This window comes from Saccopteryx bilineata, chromosome 3, assembly GCF_036850765.1.
Source record: "Saccopteryx bilineata isolate mSacBil1 chromosome 3, mSacBil1_pri_phased_curated, whole genome shotgun sequence".
In the NCBI taxonomy this organism is placed as follows: domain Eukaryota; kingdom Metazoa; phylum Chordata; class Mammalia; order Chiroptera; family Emballonuridae; genus Saccopteryx; species Saccopteryx bilineata.
In genome coordinates, this window is record NC_089492.1 from 95005006 (window position 1) to 95024403 (window position 19398).

Below are 19398 nucleotides of genomic sequence, written 5' to 3' on the forward strand. Positions count from 1 at the left end.
GCTGCTGAACTGCCTCGTCGGAGAATTCTCCCTGCAATAAATAGTTCTGTAGTCCGAAAAGTCAACAGTGCTGAGATTGGGAAACTCTGTTCTACGGAGATTGAAAGCCACTCTCTTTGGGAAATCAGGAGACCTTTGTCCTTCTTGGATGTAGCAGTTTCAGTTCCACTATGGTGGTTTCCACAATGGACTAATAAGGGGAAGTAAGTCAGGAAGAGAAGCCTGCAAGTGAAACTTTTAAAGTTTGGGGTAGTGATGAGTGTGAGACAAGAATGGATGGAGGCAGGTTGTTAGAAGAATAGCCGGTGGTACCAAAGTACTTAAAAGTATCTGGATCAACTGAAATTTGCCTTTTCATTTGGATGAAGCCGTCACCTAAGCCACAATATATTATTTTAATGAAAGATCTTTACAGGTTCCACATCTTAAAAACATGGGAAAATAATGACACCTAATATGGTCATAGCTGCATAATGGCAAACATTTAGCAAAGGAAAATGATGAAAGTGACTTTATGTCTAAGGTTGTATTCTTACAATTAAATACTTGATGAAAACCATGTATGCTATTGTCACTCTCTAGAATGTTATTGTCAGTATATAAGGATCTAAATTACTTAAGTACAGCGGTTCTCAACCTGTGGGTCGCGGCCCACAGGTAATGTATTGTATAATAAATATGTATTTTCCAATGGCTTTAGGCGACCCCTGTGTTTTGGTCATTCGACCCCCACCAGGGTTGCGACCCACAGGTTGAGAACCACTGCTTAAGTAGTTTCTTAACAGTCTTTCATTAATTAAATACAGACATTCCTTCAGGTTTGCTTTGTGGATCATGAGTGACTGGCCAGTCATTATGTCCAGAAGAAAAGCTCTTCTTACTGCCCTTCTGTTTGAGAAATGGGAGGTTTCCATTAAGAGAGAGAGTGAATGTCATCACTGTTAGAATTGTCTTTTATTATTTTTAAGGAGCATTGGAAGAGTCGTCTTACCTCAAGTGAGAAAGTCAAAGAGCCCTGTGGCTGAATGGGTCGTTTTACTACAATACTTCATGTATCGTAAAAACATTTTGTCTTACTGACAATATTCAACTTTATTTTTAATCTGTCAGAAACAATGAAACTTCTCTGACTCATGAAGTTGACCAGTATATGGTCAAGGATGTCCTTGAGCATTCTCTTTCAAGATGAAAGAAAAGTGCAGAATTACTCTTGGCTCTGAATCTCTTGATTTCCATTTTACAGTGTATCCAAGGCTGTGCTTTGAACAAGCTGATTATAGAAAATCAGTGTAAGAATGTGACTTACAAAACCTTCCACAAGTTCTCAAGAAATTCTATTCCTATCTTGAGGTGTCATGAAAAAACTGCCGATAATTGTTGAGCAAGATAAACAAGGTATATGCTAGAACAAAAAACTTAATTTTTCCAACAAAACAAAAAGTTTCTAATAAGAATTCTGTTCCCTTTATTTTTTAATTTTTTTTAATTTTTTTTTTTTTTAGAGAGAGAGTCAGAGAGAGGGATAGATGGGAAGAGACAGACAGGAACAGAGAGATGAGAAGCATCAATCATCAGTTTTTCGTTGCGCATTGTGACAGCTTAGTTGTTCATTGATTGCTTTCTCATATGTGCCTTGACCGTGGGCCTTCAGCAGACCGAGTAACCCCTTGCTTGAGCCAGCGACCTTGGGTCCAAGCTGGTGAGCTTTTGCTCAAGCCAGATGAGCCTGCACTCAAGCTGGCGACCTCAGGGTCTCGAACCTGGGTCCTTCCGCATCCCAGTCCGATGTTCTATCCACTGCACCACCGCCTGGTCAGGCTCTAATAAGAATTCTGTATGTTAGTGAAGTAGTTCTTTTTTTTAATAAATCCACTTAATATTGAATTGCTAAGTATCATTATATAAATATTGTTGCTAACTTTTCTTTGATGCATATCTTTCTATAATACTGTTTCTGATTCATTCGGTACAGGCATAGTGGGTTAACTGTTGTATCTAAGTGATTAATAGTTTATTACACTAATCACTTAGACTTATGGAAACATTTAATAAAATTATCCTCATGCCTTTTCCAAAGAAAGCATTTTTGCCTTGGAAGGTTCAATTTAGTCATAGTTACTCTTGAGAAATTTTCTGGGTAATTTTCTTATGTTCTAAGGAAAGAAAAAAAAACTTTTAAATGTTTATATTTGACACAGTATTATTTTTCCTCTTTTCCCCAAACTGTATTCCTACCCTAACCTGATTATGATAGATCCCAAATAATTTTATGCCCTGTGGCTTAGAGATAATGGTAAACTCCGCAGGAAAACCGTCGTTGGGGTAGATGCCCCAGCCTGGGGATTCTGTCCCTCCTGTAAGAGGAGCGAGGCAAGACAAACTGCAAATAACTGAAGTGGGAGACAGAGACAGAAGAATACCACGTGATGAGTGCTATGAGGTGTTTATGAAGGGTCCCTTTAAATGTGCTATCACAGACAGGAAAGCCTGGCCCACAGAGAGTGGTTAAGAGGGTTTCTGAAACTGACTGTGTGGCCTGGGACAAATTTCTTCACTTCTCTAGGCCTTGGTTTCCTTGCCTATAACTTTTTTATTTATTTTTTACCTCAGTGGATTGTTGGGAAGATGAAATAAGATAATCCATGTAAAGAATGAGGCAGGCACTGAGTATAAGACTCGATCATGGTTTTTGCTATCACTGCTATTGCTTGCTCTCCACCCAGTTCACAGTAGAACCTGGAGGTCAGTCATGCCTGGCTGGCTCCTCCCCCCACCCTTGTTCTTTGCTTGCATCTCTCCTTGCTCTCTGACTCGCTCTCTTAGTGCATTCTTAATTTTAAAATAATTGCTTCAGTTATTCAGCAGTAAAATACTTCCTTAACCCCACCTGGAAAAGAAGGTATATTTTGCTTTTTTGAGGTGGGAGTTGGAGATGACATGGTTTTATTAATTATATTTACAAGTCAGCCCTTAATTTAAAAATTAAAAAAATCAGATTGCAAATTAGAAAATGAGCCCTAGCCAGGTAGCTCGGTTGGTTAGAGCATCATCCCTATACACTAAGATTGCGGGTTCCTTCCTCGGTCAGAGCACTTACAAGAATCAACCAATGACTCATAAATAAGTGAAACACTAAATTGATATTTCTATTTTTCTACCTTCTCTCTCTAAAATCAATTAATTAAGGCTGATCAGGTGGTGGCGCAGCGAATAGAGCATCGAACTGGGACACAGAGGACCCAGGTTCTAAACCCCAAGGTCGCTAGCTTCAGCGCAGGACCCGGCTTGAGCGAGGGCTCACCAGGTTGAATATGGGATCATAGACATAACCCCATGGTCACTGCCTTGAGCCCAAAGGTCGATACCTTGAGCCCAAAGATTGCTGGCTTGAGCAAAGGGTCACTGGCTTGAGCAAAGGGTCACTCGCTCTGCTGTAGCACCTCGGGTCAAGGCACATATGAGAAAGTGGTCAATGAACAACTAAGGAAACTAAGGAGCCACAATGAAGAACTGATACTTCTCATCTCTCTCCTTTCCTATCTGTACCTATCTGTCCCTCTCTCGGTCTCTTTGTCTCTGACACACACACACACACAAAAAAAAATTAAAAAATTTAAAATGTACTGTAATATAAATTATAATAACTATAACTGATTCCTGAGCTTTAAAGTAAAATCTAGATCAAATTTCTAGAACAAAAAGAAAAGTATATCTTCTCAAGGAATAAAGGCAAAACTCATGATCGCCTTTTAGCTAAATAGTTCAATTTCCTTTAATGGTCTATCGACTAAGTTGACAAGTAATTAAAAGATTTGGAAATATTACACAACAAGGAACCATAAAATAGTTAACTATATTTTGGTAAATGTTATAGAGCTAAAACAAATTTGTCATTCAGTTGCTTCCTGGAAATAAAACCACTTGAATAAAATCCAAGAACTAAAACGAAACAAAACAAAAAGCCTAAGTCATATATCTTACTATTATACAAAGGACTACAAATTTCTTAATGTTTTTCTCTTGAGTGTACATATTGCTTTCACAGAAATGTTTTCAAATATTTATCTAATAGAGTTTGTGCAGTGCCAGACACCAAGGATACAAAGATAACTACATCTTTGCCTTTAGATGTTCACTAGCTCATGGACACAGCAGTCCCTGGATTAGCAGTAGTAATACAGTGTACACGGCAAACGTGCTGGAAGTCCGCAGAGATGAGTTTTATATTCATTTGTACTTTTTGTCCTTTCATAAAAGTTTTGATTGGGTATGGATGACTGTTTCTTTGGGGAGGAGGAAGATGTGTAGAATAGCTTCTTAAGGGAAGCAGACTAGACTGGATGAGTTCGTTTTTGACAGTTGTCACAAAGGGTATTCCAGGCACTGAGAGCAGCCTGAAAAGGACACAAAGACTAGAAAACGGGTGGCTTGTGGAAAGAGTATAAGGTGGTTTGGCTATAGCTAAAATATAGAATGATGTCTGGTGGAATAGTAGTGAAAGCTACAAAAGTAATGGGGGACACTGTAAGCCACTGGTGTCAGATGATTGATTGTAAATGCTATGCTAGTTGTGATGAATAAAGTGTCTTATTTTGAGCTGCTATAAGAAATGACCAACTAAACGGCTTAAGTAATAAAAATTTATTGCTCACAATTCTAGATGCTGGAAATCTCAGATCATAGTGACATTATGGATGGGTTCTGGTGCGAATCCTTTTCTAGGTGGCACACAGTTGGCTTATTATATCTGTTGGTCAAATAAGTTTGTAAATATGATATATATGTTTGCTCGCTTACAGTTTGCATTGTGTGTGTGTGTGGGGGGGCAGGCTGTAAGCAGGCTGGGTTGTTATAGCCTGAGGCTTAATTTTAAGACTAAGCTTTTCCCCACACCCTTGACCATTGCTTGATGTGGGGTGGTGAACTCTCATGAGGAATCCCATTATGCCTCAGATAAGTGACTTTGTATCAGAGACTTCCTTGTTTGTATGTTGGATTAAAGGTTTTGATTTCTACACTATAAAGTGGGGCAGACTGGGAGCTTGCTCTTTCTTGGTTCCTGAGTTTAGCATTAGAGAGGAGAGCAGAGAGAGAAGAGCAGAGAGAGGCCACGTGGAGGAGAGGAGAGGCAGCCAAGATGGTGGAGTGCTGAAGGAGAAGCCAGTTAGTGCAGAGTTTTTGCAGGGAAAAGGAGATGAAGAACAGGTGAATAAGGCTGGTGAGGTAGAAAACTTTGATTCTAGGAAACTCGGATAAGTCAGTGGCTTTGGGAGCCCTGAATGGAAAGGGAAGTGTTTTCCCACTATGTGTATTTCTTGCCTGCCGGTGCAAGCTAGGATTAAAGCTAATGGCCCACCAGTTATTGGCTCCATTGTTTCATTACTGATTGTCCCGAATCAAATGCGAACCTGCATGGGCCAGCTGGCTGTGATGGTGGCCACGGCTACTGGCTTTACAATATCCTCAAGTGGTGAGAAAGAAAGAGCTCTGGTCTCTTACTCTTATAAGGGCAGTACATTCACGTGAGCTCCAACCTCATGACCTAATTATTTCCCAAAGGCCCTACCTCCAATACCATCACACTGGGGATTAATGCTTATATATGAATTTTGGGGAAACACAAACATTCAGTCCATAACAGACAGCAACTTTGAGATTCCTAGTGGTTGTTTTTTTTCTTCTTCAGAAGCTCTCCCCCCCTTCCCCCAGAGATTTTTTAAGCTGTACACTTCTATTAAGGGTGAGGGGAGTCATTTCTTTTTTATGTAATCCCTATAACAGTGCCTGGTAAAGCTAGCTTCTCTCTTTGCTACTTAGTTTTAACTTTACCAAAGATCAATGGCTACCACTATCTGAGTTTCCACCTCTCAGTTAATTTTTACTGATCAAGGAAGAGAATCATTAGAGGGCAGGGAGAGAAACTGGTGTTACATAGGAATACAGGAAGAGTTCAGCTATTTTACCCTACTTCCTAAACCTGAAGAACAAGTTGCTATTAGCTTACCAGCTATCAGCTTCCTCTTGGAGAAGAGTTGGTAAGGCCCTGTTCTCAGCCCACACCCCATATGTGTATTGAGGACCTTTTCTGTGCTGTGTGCTAGGGTTCAGCAGGCTCCTTCTGGGAAAGCTTGAATCTCAACGTGTTTTTTTCTTTTTAAATTTTTATTGAGATTAGAAAGAGAGAAAGTGGAGGATGAGAAACATTGATTTGTTGTTTCACTTATTCATGCATTCATTGATTGATTCTTGTATGTGCCCTGACTGGGGATGGAACCTGCAACCTTGATGTATTAGGACAAGGCTCTAACCAGCTGAGCTACCGCCACGGCCTCAAGGTAATTTAAGCTTCTTTTAAGTATTGAAGAAACAGTAAAGTTTCTTTCATAACTAAATCCTGTTTAGAACAAACAAACAACAACAAAACACAGAACCATTATCACCATGTGTGACAGGTTTATATTATATTGTATTCTGGTGAAATAAAGCAAATTTAACATTATGTTGTAATATCTTTGCAAAACATAATAAAAGTAGTATTGAAAATGGTTCATAGGAGGAAGTGCTTTACTAGTTTCAAATCTTAGAGGTTAAGATTTGCTGTCTTCCATAACATAACTTAATTTTAATAAAATTACTATGACTAGACTTATTTGTTCTTGAATGCAGCTTGCATAAAGCTCAAAAACTGTCGCGGAGACAATGACTGCTCTGAGACCACACGGAGGGACCTAGCCGAGTCTGCCTCACAATCCCCTATGCAGGTTCCATGAGATTAGCCCCTACTGCCAGTCCGTATTTTCTGATACACACAAATAGAAGCAGAGATGACAATGAGGAAGTCAGGAAGGGGAACTTCTTTAGAGCAGATTAAAGGGCAAGGGAAGTAGCTCAAATGTCCCCATCTACTGATTAATCAGAATTGCTAGGTCTATCCCTATTGTACTGCATTCAGTACTTTTGTAAGTAAAACCACTGTAGCTTTTTCCTTAGGGTACTGAACTTTGTCCCTGTTCTATGATCTTATTCAGGAACTCTACAAAAAAAAACAAAACAAAACAAAAAACCATTATGGTCTTAAAGATACCATAGAATTCATATCAGTAGATTGGTGTATGGACTGTAGAATTAGCCTTCTGATTTTATAGTCCCCCCTCCCCTCTTTTTAAGAGGAGTGTACCCATTTTTAATTCCATCCGGTACATTGCTGAGGAATTTAGCAACCAGGAGTTAAGTTCTTTGCAAGCTTAAATTTAAAGCTCAAAGTGAGGGAAATACGGAAGAGAGTGAGTGTGCAGCTAAGAGTTTATTTGGAAGAATTTTATTGTCATTATACAAACCACAGAAAGTGAAGCTTACATCTCAAGTGTGAAGCATCTGAGAAGATTGTGGTTTTCATCTAGAGACAACTTAAAATGGTGTGGGGGAGGGAGAATAGGTTGGAGAATGTGCTCATTAAAAGGGAACAAGAGTTAAAATGAAGTGAGGAAAGCGTGGCTGTGACCATAATGACTAATTAGTTGAAGACATCTGCATTTGACCATGTCATGCAGAGGCTGTGCCTAGAAAGGGGCACAAAAGAAGGGTAATCCCAGGAGCTGCAGTGATGGAAGGGAACACGCTGGGCGGTGGACAGGTCGCGCCGAGCCTCCCGCGGGGCTGGCCGCAGTGGCCCTGAGCCAGGGCGCCGGGGGGACGGGCTTCAAGGGGAGGCAGCATCCGGGCAAAATGTCCCCAGCGGGCCGAGGGGCCAGGCGGAGCGCAACCTACTTTAGTGTAAGGTGAGCTGGACGCCCTCCCAGGTGGGTTAACACCCAGAGCCAAGAGGCGGGACCCGAGGGACTAGGGGCCACGGACTCCTCCCCCGCGCCTCCGCTATTCGGGTCAGGAGGCGACGGCCGCTGCGCCGGACCTCGGACTCGAGGGCGGCGAGACTGCTGTCCACGGGCGCTCCCCTTCCATCTGCCCTCGGTCTCTGACGGCAGAGAAGCCCGCGAGGCGAACACAGGTGCGTGCTAGGTGGGCAGAGGGCCGCGCGGCGGATCAGGACGGGATGCGACCCGACTCGGGGGTGTGCGGTGGGCTGAGGCAGCACTTCCGGTGGCCGGCACTGCGCTTCCGGGTCGCGCGGACGTGCCGCGGCAGGTCTTCCCGCTGGCCAGCACGTCCTCCCACGGGCCAGCACTGCTGTTCGTTCTTCTGGCGGCGGAGCGGGCGCCCCGGCAGCGGCAGCCCCGTAGGAAGCGGGCGTGTGGGGAGCGGGCAGTGTGCCGCTTCGGCAGGCACGTCCGTGCGGACCCGATGAGCTTCCGCCCAACACACTTGCTCGCCTCTCACCTCGGCTCCCTGAGTCAACCTTTCAGCCGTCAACAAACGTTTTTGTCTTGTTTTGCTCAAAACTCGGAATTTCTACCTATATTACACAAAACAGATTTTCAGTGAGACAAACATTTGCAAATAAGTCAAATATCAGATAGCCCTTAATTGAAAAGAAATCATAAAATAGGAAAACCTTATGAAATTTGAGTGTTAGAATCCACTTAAAAGTTATCAGTTGACCCAGGTCTCTGTGAGGAATCTGATCACTGATTCCAGGTCTCAGAGCGATTCCTTGGGAAACTTAAAACTCAGGCTTGTCTGTCACCTGTAATGTTCCTATAGCCCTCCTGGAAAAATTTTCTTACATCTCCTGACTTTATAAATTATATATTTTGTTTATTTCCCACTAAGAAGCTGATGATGAATTAAGTGAACATCTATGCTAGATATTGCAGAAAGCATAATTAACTTAGTAAAGCATAATTTTTACCTAAAAGTTATTTTAAACTAGAACATAAAAAATGTTTTCTGAAGTTAATCTTTTATGACTGAATGAAGAAATTTTAATGTAGATATTTTAAGATTTTGATGATTTATTTCAGTAGAACTCTTGATTCTCATTTGCAAGTAACCTTTAATTATGTATTACCATTCATTTTAGATGCCAAAAATTTATACTAAAATTATGTCTGTCATTTTCCACTGTTATTACTAGCACCTGAGAAACTGAAACTTAAACAGGAATAATACTTAGCAACTGATTATCAAGTCAATAGATTTTCCAGATTATTGTGTTTTTATACTAACATGCAAATGTATACTAATTTGATAATTAAACATAAAAGTCATATAAATGATATAACATTATGCTGCAGGCAAGCGTTTTGATTTATTAATTTTCTACATTAGTATTTTTGAGTGACATTTTTCAAATTATTTGGTTAGAAGCATATTATTTTATACTGTTATAAAATTTAAACATAGCTTCAGCCTTTAGTCTCTAATAGTGGTTATTTAAAACCAATACCCGCTCTGTTGATTCTAGTTTCTTTTCCAGTTGATAGTTCTGAAGTCATCTCAGCTCTGAACAGTCAGCATTGTCCTTCACGTCTTTGTTGAGGAGTTCTGAATCGTCATCATGCAGCAGTGCATCCAGTAGTTATCAAGGGTGACAGTTCTCACTTCCTGCTTGATGACCCCTGAGCACACGACCCGATGTTGTGTGCCTCAGTTTGCTTATCTGCAAATATAGAAAATAATAGGACCTGCCTCAAAGAGACAGTTTGGGGTTGCTATAATCCCTAAGAAAGTCAAAATTTGACACTTTTTTTTACCTGTTTAAACCTGATACCATCTCAAAGATAAGATCTCTTTCCTAAGTATATTTTGACTTCTATTTATTTATTTACTAAATGAAAAAAATTTTTTTAACTACATTATGTTTTTGAATGTAAAGTTCAAGGGAGGCCCAGCAGGAATGATTCAAGAAGCAATCAGATAGATATTTATTTTAATAGGCCTCAACATCATGCTATGAATATCCTGCCTTAGTTTTGTCACTCAGAAAAAAGAGCCAAATGATCAAGCTTAATGCATGACTATTAGATATATGCAAATGTGAGTCAGGGGCATATAGTAGCTTTTCTTGTATCTATCGCCTTTTTGCAATAATCTTTCAACATAATTTAGTTTTGTGATGTAATTATTTTGAGGAAATAGCATTTAACAACTAATAATAATGCCTTACAACTTCACCTGAAGTTACGAATTTATTTGAATCTACTGCTGATAAGTCACCTGGATGGAACAGGAGTGGACAGATGATTAGACTTACAATTCACAATTATATCAATAAGGTAAAAATATTTTTGCTTAAAAGAAAATTAATTCTGGTCCCTGACCGGTTGGCCCAGTGTGTGGATGTCCCAGATTAGATTCCTGGTCAGGGCAGACAGGAGAAACGACCATCTACTTCTTCCCCCTTCCCCCTCTCCTTCTCTTTCTCTCCTTTTCTCTCCTCTTGCAGCCATGGCTGATTGGTTCGGCGCATTGGCCCCAGGCGCTGAGGAAGATTCCATGGAGCCTCTGCCTCAGATGCTAAAAATAGCTTGGTTGAGAGCATGGGCCTAGATGGGCAGAGCATAGGCCCCAGACAGGGGTTGCCTGGTGGATCCCGGTGGGGCACGTGTGTTCTTTGCCTCCACCCTCCCTTCACTTAATTAAAAAAGAAAGAAAGAAAGAGAGAGAGGGAGGGAGAGAGAGAGAGAGAAAGAAGAAGGAAGGAAGGAAGGAAGGAAGGAAGGAAGGGAAAGGAGAGGAGAGGAGAGGAGAGGAGAGGGAGAGGAGAGGAGAGGAGAGGAGAGGAGAGGAGAGGAGAGGAGAGGAGAGGAGATGAGAGGAGAGGAGAGGAGAGGAGAGGAGAGGAGAGGAGAGGAGAGGAGAGGAGAGGAGAGGAGAGGAGAGGAGAGGAGAGGAGAGGAGAGGAGAGGAGAGGAGAGGAGAGGAGAGGAGAGGAGAGGAGAGGAGAGGAGAGGAGAGGAGAGGAGAGGAGAGGAGAGGAGAGGAGAGGAGAGGAGAGGAGAGGAGAGGAGAGGAGAGGAGAGGAGAGGAGAGGAAAGGAAAGAAGGAAGAGTACTGGTCTTTCTCTTTCTCTTGAAGGCAGGTAAATTACTTGTGAATATGTTTTGATCCTTAGAGGCTCATTCTAACGCTATTTTAGGGCAAGTCTCAATAACCCTAACTCTAGGGTTAATTAAGCCTATTTATAATAGGTTACCAAGGCATTACCCTTCTGTCTTCTCTAATGAAACCCTAATATATTTCATAAGCATTGTACACTCTGGCTGGTTGTAACCTGAGCATTTCCCAGTTCTGTGTAATCTTGAGGAATAGTTAAGCTTGTAGTCCCTGGAAATTGTTCTTTGCCTGGCCTGATGGGGTTTCACTCCACATGTGTTCTGACTGGTATTCAATTAAAGATTCATGGAGACTCCTGTACATATTTCTGGAGTTCTTTCATTGTATACTTCCCTTATCATCAGTACTTTGCCCACAAATTGTAGGTACTTCAGTTTTTCTGAACCCTGATCGTTTAATTCAGTGAGACTACCAGACTCTGCTTGGTTTTCCCTTTCCAGTGCCATAGTCCAGAAATTGCCTCCAATTGTAAACCTGGGGAGATTAAAGAATTTATCTCCCTTGTTTCCTTTTTTTCAGGGATCATTGGTGGCAGTGTTGTAATAATCAGCTCCTTGAGAAAGTGTCAGAAAAACAAACCAAAAAATTTACAAATTTAATTTTCTATAATAGACAGTTTACCATTATTTGTAACATTTCTCCCAAGTTGCTAACAGAATTTAATACAGGTGTTTATCTTTCCACAAAATAGGGAAATTGATGGAAAAACAGCTTTAGGACTTCAATGTCTGTAAAAAAAACCTTACTATATTTTATTCTAATCATGTAAGTTCATCATAGTTCTAATATACTTATTGCCATTTCAAAGTCTTCCTTAAAGATTAGTTAAGATCCACAAATCAGCACACTAGTTAATTCATTACAAATAAAAGGTTCAGACAGAGTTAAGCATAATTTGAATTCTTAAAATTTTTTTTCCAGAAATTTTAATGATGCTTTTACCTCTATATATCACATCCTTTAAAGAGTTATAGTAAAAAGTAAATAGCAGATCAGTCATGAGAATGCAAACTCTGAATTAAAGTTGATACTTTACAATGGACTTCAGTAATATCCTTAAAGTAAATATTTCTACTGGTTCACATACATTATTATAAAGGTAATATATTTTAGTTTGTGATTTCTGATTTATCAAGTATTTTTTTTATATATACATGTGATGATATAGATTTGGCTTTTCTTGATTGAAAAAGCTCTAATATTTTTGTGGTGAGCACAGAAAGAAACAACATTCACTTACATTTATGCTTTTTAATTTTAGAAACAAAATCCAAGAAATGTCTCATTCCACAGCCAAAGAACTGATACTTGGCATCATGGTGGGAACTACTGGAATCAGCTTGTTTCTTCTGTGGTACCACAAGGTTCGTAAACCAGGGGCAGCCATGAATTTACCTAAATTTCTTTCTCTGGGTAATGCATTTGATTCGACAACTCTCCAAGATGAAATGCATAATGGCCAAGGAACAGCAGTGATCTTTCATGGAAGGCAACTGGAGATACTGGAGAAGTTAAACGAATTGCTGACAAATATGGAAGAACTCAAAGAGGAAATTAGAGTTCTTAAAGAAACCATTCCAAAGCTGGAGGAATATGTACATGGTGAAGTTGGAGGAAAGAAAAATGCTCATAGGATTAGTTCTCAGCACAGAGCTAGGAAAAGAAGGCTTGCCACAGTTCAAAGTTCAGGAACAAGTAACAGTTCAGAGGAAGCAGAAAGTGAAGGAGGGTAAGATTTCTTTTTTATTTATTTATTTATTTATTTTTCCTGAAGATGGAAACGGGAAGAGACAGTCAGACAGACTCCCGCATGTGCCCGACCAGGATCCACCCGGCACGCCCACCAGGGGGCGACGCTCTGCCCACCAGGGGGCGATGCTCTGCCCCTCCGGGGCGTCGCTCTGCCTCCACCAGACCCACTCTAGCGCCTGGGGCAGAGGCCAAGGAGCCATCCCCAGCGCCCGGGCCATCTTTGCTCCAATGAAGCCTTGGCTGTGGGAGGAGAAGAGAGAGACAGAGAGGAAGGAGGGGGGGGGGTGGAGAAGCAAATGGGAGCTTCTCCTATGTGCCCTGACCCGAATCGAACCTGGGTCCCCCGCACGCCAGACCAACGCTTTACCGCTGAGCCAACCGGCCAGGGCCTGGGTAAGTTTTCTTAAGATGTTTTCCATGTTGAGTTGATTATCGCATTATTGGTATTATTTAGGTACTTTTGTTAGGCATTCCCAGTCATATACAGGGGTGGGCAAAGTAGGTTAATAATAAAAAATAATACAATAATTAATAAATGGATAATACAAGAACAAACTGTTTTGCATACTCACAACTGTAAACAACATTTTGCCCACCCCTATATTCTGCTACAAACAAGACATAAAAAAAAAAGTGATTATTTTAGCTTATATTACAATTAGAACCATATCCAATAAAGGTCAGGACTTAAGCTAGTGTGGACCACATTGACAAAAAGAATATAAATAACTTACTAGTGCTAGGTGATATCATGGAGTATTGAAGAAGAAAGTACTTGTTTGCCAGAATTTGTAACCTATTTTCATGTGTGGTCACTGTGTGAGCCCTTGGATAAGAGTGGTCCAATAAGTGCAGTCCAATAGAACCTTGTGTGGTGATGGAAATGGTCTAAATTTGTGCTGCGCAGTGTAGCAGAGACTTGAAGTATAGCTGGTATAATGGAAGAGCTGATTTTTAAACTTAATTGTAATTAAATTTAAATGGCTATTTGAGACTAGTGGCTACTGCATTGAGCAGTGCAGACCTAAAAAGACTTGAAAATGTAATAGTGATTCAGTTTCATCTTTACATGGGGTAATCCACTAATTTTTTTTTTTTTTTTTTTTTTTACAGAGACAGAGAGAGTCAGAGAGAGGGATAGAGAGGGACAGACAGACAGGAACAGAGAGAGATGAGAAGCATCAATCATCAGTTTTTTGTTGCGACACCTTAGTTGTTCATTGATTGCTTTCTCATATGTGCCTTGACCGCGGGCCTTCAGCAGACCGAGTAACCCCTTGCTTGAGCCAGCAACCTTGGGTTTAAGCTGGTGAGCTTTTGCTCAAACCAGATGAACCTGCGCTCAAGCTGGCGACCTTGGGGTCTCAAACCTGGGTCCTTTGCATCCCAGTCCAACGCTCTATCCACTGCACCACCGGCTGGTCAGGCTAATCCACTGAATTCTAAAACCAAGAACATACATAAAATTCTCTGAGAGGAAAAACAGATGATTTATCAATAAAGAAATTGTGCCTAACTAATGTTTTTGAGGAGTAAAATAGGCAAGTAAGTAAAGAAGCACTAGTGATATGACGTAGCCTGCAATCCTTTTAATGCAGGGACCCCATGTTGTATTCTTCACAGCTAATGTTGCTGGAACACATCTCTACTTGTTGAACAAAAAATATACTTTTTTGTTTCTGCTGTTTTTAAAACTACTTGCAATTTTTTACTGGATCAGTTTGAATCCTTGACCATGTACTGTTCCTTTGTATTTACTAGACTGCATTTAGTAACTACTATCTACTGAATTAATTAACCTTTCTTTCAAAAGGAACTAAGAATGGATAGGAAAAGTCTAGAGATAACCTATTAAATTGTTTGGTAGTCCCCAAGAAGTACTTTTTCCTTTCAAGTCACATAAGGATAACCATGCTATTGGAGTAGCAAACTGCCAACAATGAACCTATGTGGATAGAGTTTAATATTGTCATGAAAAAGAAAGTTAACCTGGTGCAAATTTAGCAATTGACATTGTTATTACTTTGTATATTTGGGTATATCTGGAAGGCTGTTTGTACAAATAACTATAATTTAATGTAATAGATTGAGTAATTTACATTCACTACACTCAGATGGCTAAAGATATAAAGGTACATTACTCTATAAGTGAATTTAGCTCACTAGCTCTGTTTTAGATAATGTGGGAAAACTTGAATTTGTCAATCCAAATTAACTTGGTTAATTCTGGTTTAGAGCTAGTCTTTTTGTGATAGACTCAGTCTCATTCAGTGTCCCCCCCCCCCCCAATCTAGGTTTCTTAAGGACTTATCATGGCACCAAAAGAAGGGATATTCAGTTTTGATATCATTTGTTGTCCTTCCTGGACCCCAGCTCACGAAGGAGGCTTCTGTGAGGCATCTAAAAGGCCCTTTTAACTATTACTTTGAGGGGTCATTACCTAGATGTTCTTGCATAGAATACTCAATGTGATCTGTGGACCAGCAGCATGAACATCCCATCTAGTCTGGGAGGTTAATAGAAATTCACCTTCTCAAGATTCACCCCAGACCTAATAAATCAAACCTCTGGGAGTAGTGCCCAGGAATCTGCATTTTAACATGCTGGTGACTCAGAAGTACCCTAAAGTTTGAACAGCTTTGTTCTAGAAGATTTCTAAACTTCCACTGAGATATCATGATTAAATTGTAGTTTTAATTAGTGGCAGTTACAGTTATAAGTGAACAAAATGTTCGTGAGGCATACATAGTAAGATATACCATGATGGAGTACTGGTCTTGGTGGGAATGGAGTGGCTGAGGTACAAAAGAAGGCTTAGGAGACTGCTGGATGTGATGAGGCAGAATGTTCCTGGGGTCGTTACACTGATAGAATAAGAGTCAGGAATGGATTGAAGGAGCAGTTTTAGATGCATGCCATTGTGAGGGGTTAATGATTTCTTTAGGGATAGATCTAACTATAGTTTTCCTAAAAATAAGCAATGAGGGGCAATTTTAGGACTAGAGATTTAGGCGAGTACTCTATCCAGAACTATATTAAACAACTTCATATAACCCATGGAGTATATGATTTCCTTTCAAATGTCTAGGCAGATTTGGATCTTCTTCACCATCTTCCAAACACATACGCCCAAACACTTTTTAAAAAAATTCATAATTATAGATTTCCTTCAGTGGGGCAGGAGTGCAAAGATCTGACCTCATTTATTACCTCCTTTGGACAGAAATATTTGTCAGCATTAAGATCTAGTCATAAATTCATTATTTCCTTCAGAGTAGCTCAGTGGGCCAGTGCTGCTTCTAGAGGCCCTAGGAAGGACTGTTAAACAGCAAGCTGGTCCAATTTTGGAAAGACAAGTTTCTTACAGAAACTTTCTATGTATTACATACTCCATTGTTTTAATATGCAAAAGATGTGTTTTTGGAAAAAGTACTTGTGGATCTTAATATGACTTCAGAAAAGAGACAACCATCTCACAACACAGAAGGAAAAAAGAATAGATTGCTATAGTGAGAGCCGTGCTCCTTGGACTTCTTATTCTCTTCCACATCTTGCTGGGCATTCCAAGAATGTATGCCCTAAGCACTCTTGCTTTTTGATTTTTTTAAAAATTGAGACTTTTTTTTTTTTTAGCGAGAGAGAGACTGAGAGACAAAGTAAAAGACAGAGACAGACAGACAAACAGGAAGGGAGAGAGATGAGAAGCATCAACTCATAGTTTCATCACTTTTAGTTGTTCATTGATTGCTTCTTGTACGTGCCTTGACCAGGGGGCTGTAGCCAAGCCAGTGGCTCCTTGCTCAAGCCAGCAACCTTGGACTCAGGCCAGCACCCTTTGAGCTCAAGCCAGCAACTATGGGACCATCTCTATGATCACACGCTCAAGCCAGTGACCCCATACTCAAGTTGGTGAACCTGTGCGTAAGCCAGTGACCTCGGGGTGTAAAACCTACGGCTTCCCTGTTCAACGCTGTATCCACTGTGCTACCACTAGTCAGGCTAGAGACTTTACATTTTTAGAGAATTTTTAGGTTCATAGAAAACTTGAGGGGAAGGTACAGAGATTTTCCATCTAATCCCTAACCCCACGCATGCATAGCCTCCTTACCCAGTACCAGAGTGGTACATTTGTTACAGTTAATGAAACTACATCGACATAGCATAGTCATTTAAAGCTATAGTTTACATTATGTTCCACTCTCGGTTTGTACATTCTGTGGATTTGGGCAAATATTTAATGACATGAATCCATCATCATGATATCATACTGAGTATTTTCACTGCTTTAGAAGTCCTCTGTGCTCTGCTTGTTCATCCCTCTCTCCACGCCCCCACCCCTGGCAATCACTGATCTTTTTGCTATCTCTATAGCTTCACCTTTTTAAGAATGTCATTTATTTGGAACCCTACAATGTGTAGCCTTTTCAGATTGACTTTCTTTACTTCATAATACGCATTTAAGTTTCCTCCATATATTTTTATGGCTTAACAGTTCATTTCTTTTTAGCACTGAATAATATTCCATTGTCTGGATGTACCACAAACTATTGATCCATGCACCTACTGAAGGGCATCATGGCTGTCTCTGAGTGTTGGCAATTATGAGACAGCTGCTAGAAGCACTCATGTGCAGATTTTTTTTTTTTTTTTTGGATTTTTCTGAAATTGGAAACAGGGAGGCAGTCAGACAGACTCCCGCATGCACCTGACCGGGATGCACCCGGCATGCCCACCAGGGGGCAATGCTCTGCCCATCTGGGGCGTTGCTCTGTTGCAACCAGAGCCATTCTAGCGCCTGAGGCAAAGGCCACGGAGCCATCCCCAGCACCCGGGCCAACTTTGCTCCAATGGAGCCTTGGCTGCGGGAGGGGAAGAGAGAGACAGAGAGGAAGGAGAGGGGGAGGGGTGGAGAAGCAGATGGACGCTTCTCCTGTGTTCCCTGGCCAGGAATCGAACCCAGGACTCCTGCACGCCAGGCCGACGCTCTACCACTGAGCCAACCTGCCAGGGCATGTGCAGATTTTTGAGTGGATATAAGTTTTTGTTTCATTTGGGTAAATTCCAAGGAACATGATTACTGGATTGTATAGTAAGAGTACGCTTACTTTGTAAGAAACCTCTAAACTGTCTTCCAAGATGACTGTCTTCACTTCCAACAATGAATTGTAGCTGCTGTTGTTCCAAATCCTCACCACCATTTCTATGTTGTCAGAGTTCTGAATTTTCACCATCTTATAGGTGTGTAGTGGTATCTCATTGTTGTTTTAATTTGCATTTCTTTGATGACATACGATAAGATGTGGAGCATCTTTTCATATACTTATCTGCCATCTGTATTTCTTTTTTGATGAGGTGTCTGGTAAAGTCTTTGGCTCATTTTAATTTTTTTAACTAAAATTTTTTTTTCTTTGCTCCATTTTTAAATTGGGTTGTTCATTTTCTTATTATTGAGCTTTAAGAGTTTTCATATATTTTAGCTAACAGTCCTTTTTTGGGTATGTATTGATATCTTGCAAATATTTTCTCCCAGTCTGTGACTTTTCATTCTCTTGACATTGTCTTTTGCAGACCAGAAGCTTATCAATTATTTCTTTCATAAATCATGCCTTTAGTGTTACATCTAAAAAGACATTGCCATACCCAAATTTATCTAGGTTTTCTCCAATGTTATCTTCTAGCAGTTTTATGGTTTTTTACTTTATACTTATGTCTGTGATCCATTTTGAGTTAATTTTTGTGAAGAGTATTAGGTCTACATGACCATCCTTTGTCCCAGCCATTTCGCAGGGTGAGAAACCTTGAGGAATAAGGGAATGTTTTTCTCGAGGACCAACAGCAGGTTTAGCAGATTTACTTACTGCGTGCTATAAAAGTGTTGGATTCCCTAAGCTCATTGCTCCTTTCTTTATAACACAGCTCACTGCAAATGTGAGTTTCTGGCATTGCCTTGTGGGACCGAGGCTTAAGGCGAACCGACACAAATATGCTGGTGCTCACACTGATTGATTTGCTGTGAGTAATCAAGTCCTCAGTCTCTGACCCAAGAATATTGTGTCTTCAGCATCCATGAGCAATAACAGATTAACTTATTAACTTGTATGTAGGGTAAAATCAAATTATAAACCAACAATTGTATGGTGAGAATTAGTGAACCTTAGGCATCTGGAGAGGAATTTGTTCAAGGATTTCCCAAGGAAGTCTTTAGGAACAGAACAGAAATAGGAGGCAGTAGTAGGGTATTCAGGATATTGAGAAGTAAAAAGAAATATATTTGAGGGTGTTTTATGTCATAAGTGTCTATACACATACACCTATTATGTGAACAGTGCTTTAAGTTGGTTTGGAAAAGGAGAAGATAATATATATTTTTTTCAATAATTCTGTTAACCTTGCCTTTAAATGGGTATAAGTTGTTTCAAGGGGATATAAACAGTGGCTCAGCTCATCTTCATAGTCTGTGCATGTGGCCCACACAATAAGATGGGATACTTTACTACAAAGGTAGAGGAAGCTGTTTTATTCAGGGAACAATTATTGCTCTTTAGGTTTTTTACCTTCTCAATATATCTTCATGTCAAATTGTGTAACAGTCACTTTTCCATATTACTGGAGGATGTAAAAACCTGGGGTAAA

The 19398-nt window shown here is 40.3% G+C and overlaps 1 protein-coding gene across 3 annotated transcripts in view; it reads left to right on the forward strand.

The window, feature by feature from the left end:
* The first annotated feature begins 7380 nt into the window (after window positions 1-7380).
* The window catches only part of RMDN2 (regulator of microtubule dynamics 2), a 58056-nt gene continuing 46038 nt past the window's right edge, over window positions 7381-19398 (forward strand). Inside the window, exons 1-2 of one of the 3 annotated variants that reach the window (XM_066266930.1) lie at window positions 7381-7799; window positions 12275-12742. In XM_066266930.1, coding sequence (XP_066123027.1) covers window positions 12291-12742 — 452 coding nt within the window. In that variant the 5' untranslated portion in view covers window positions 7381-7799; window positions 12275-12290. Of the gene's footprint in view, window positions 8006-12274; window positions 12743-19398 lie in introns of all 3 variants that reach the window. The other 2 variants (XM_066266928.1, XM_066266929.1) reach the window with 2 other exon arrangements.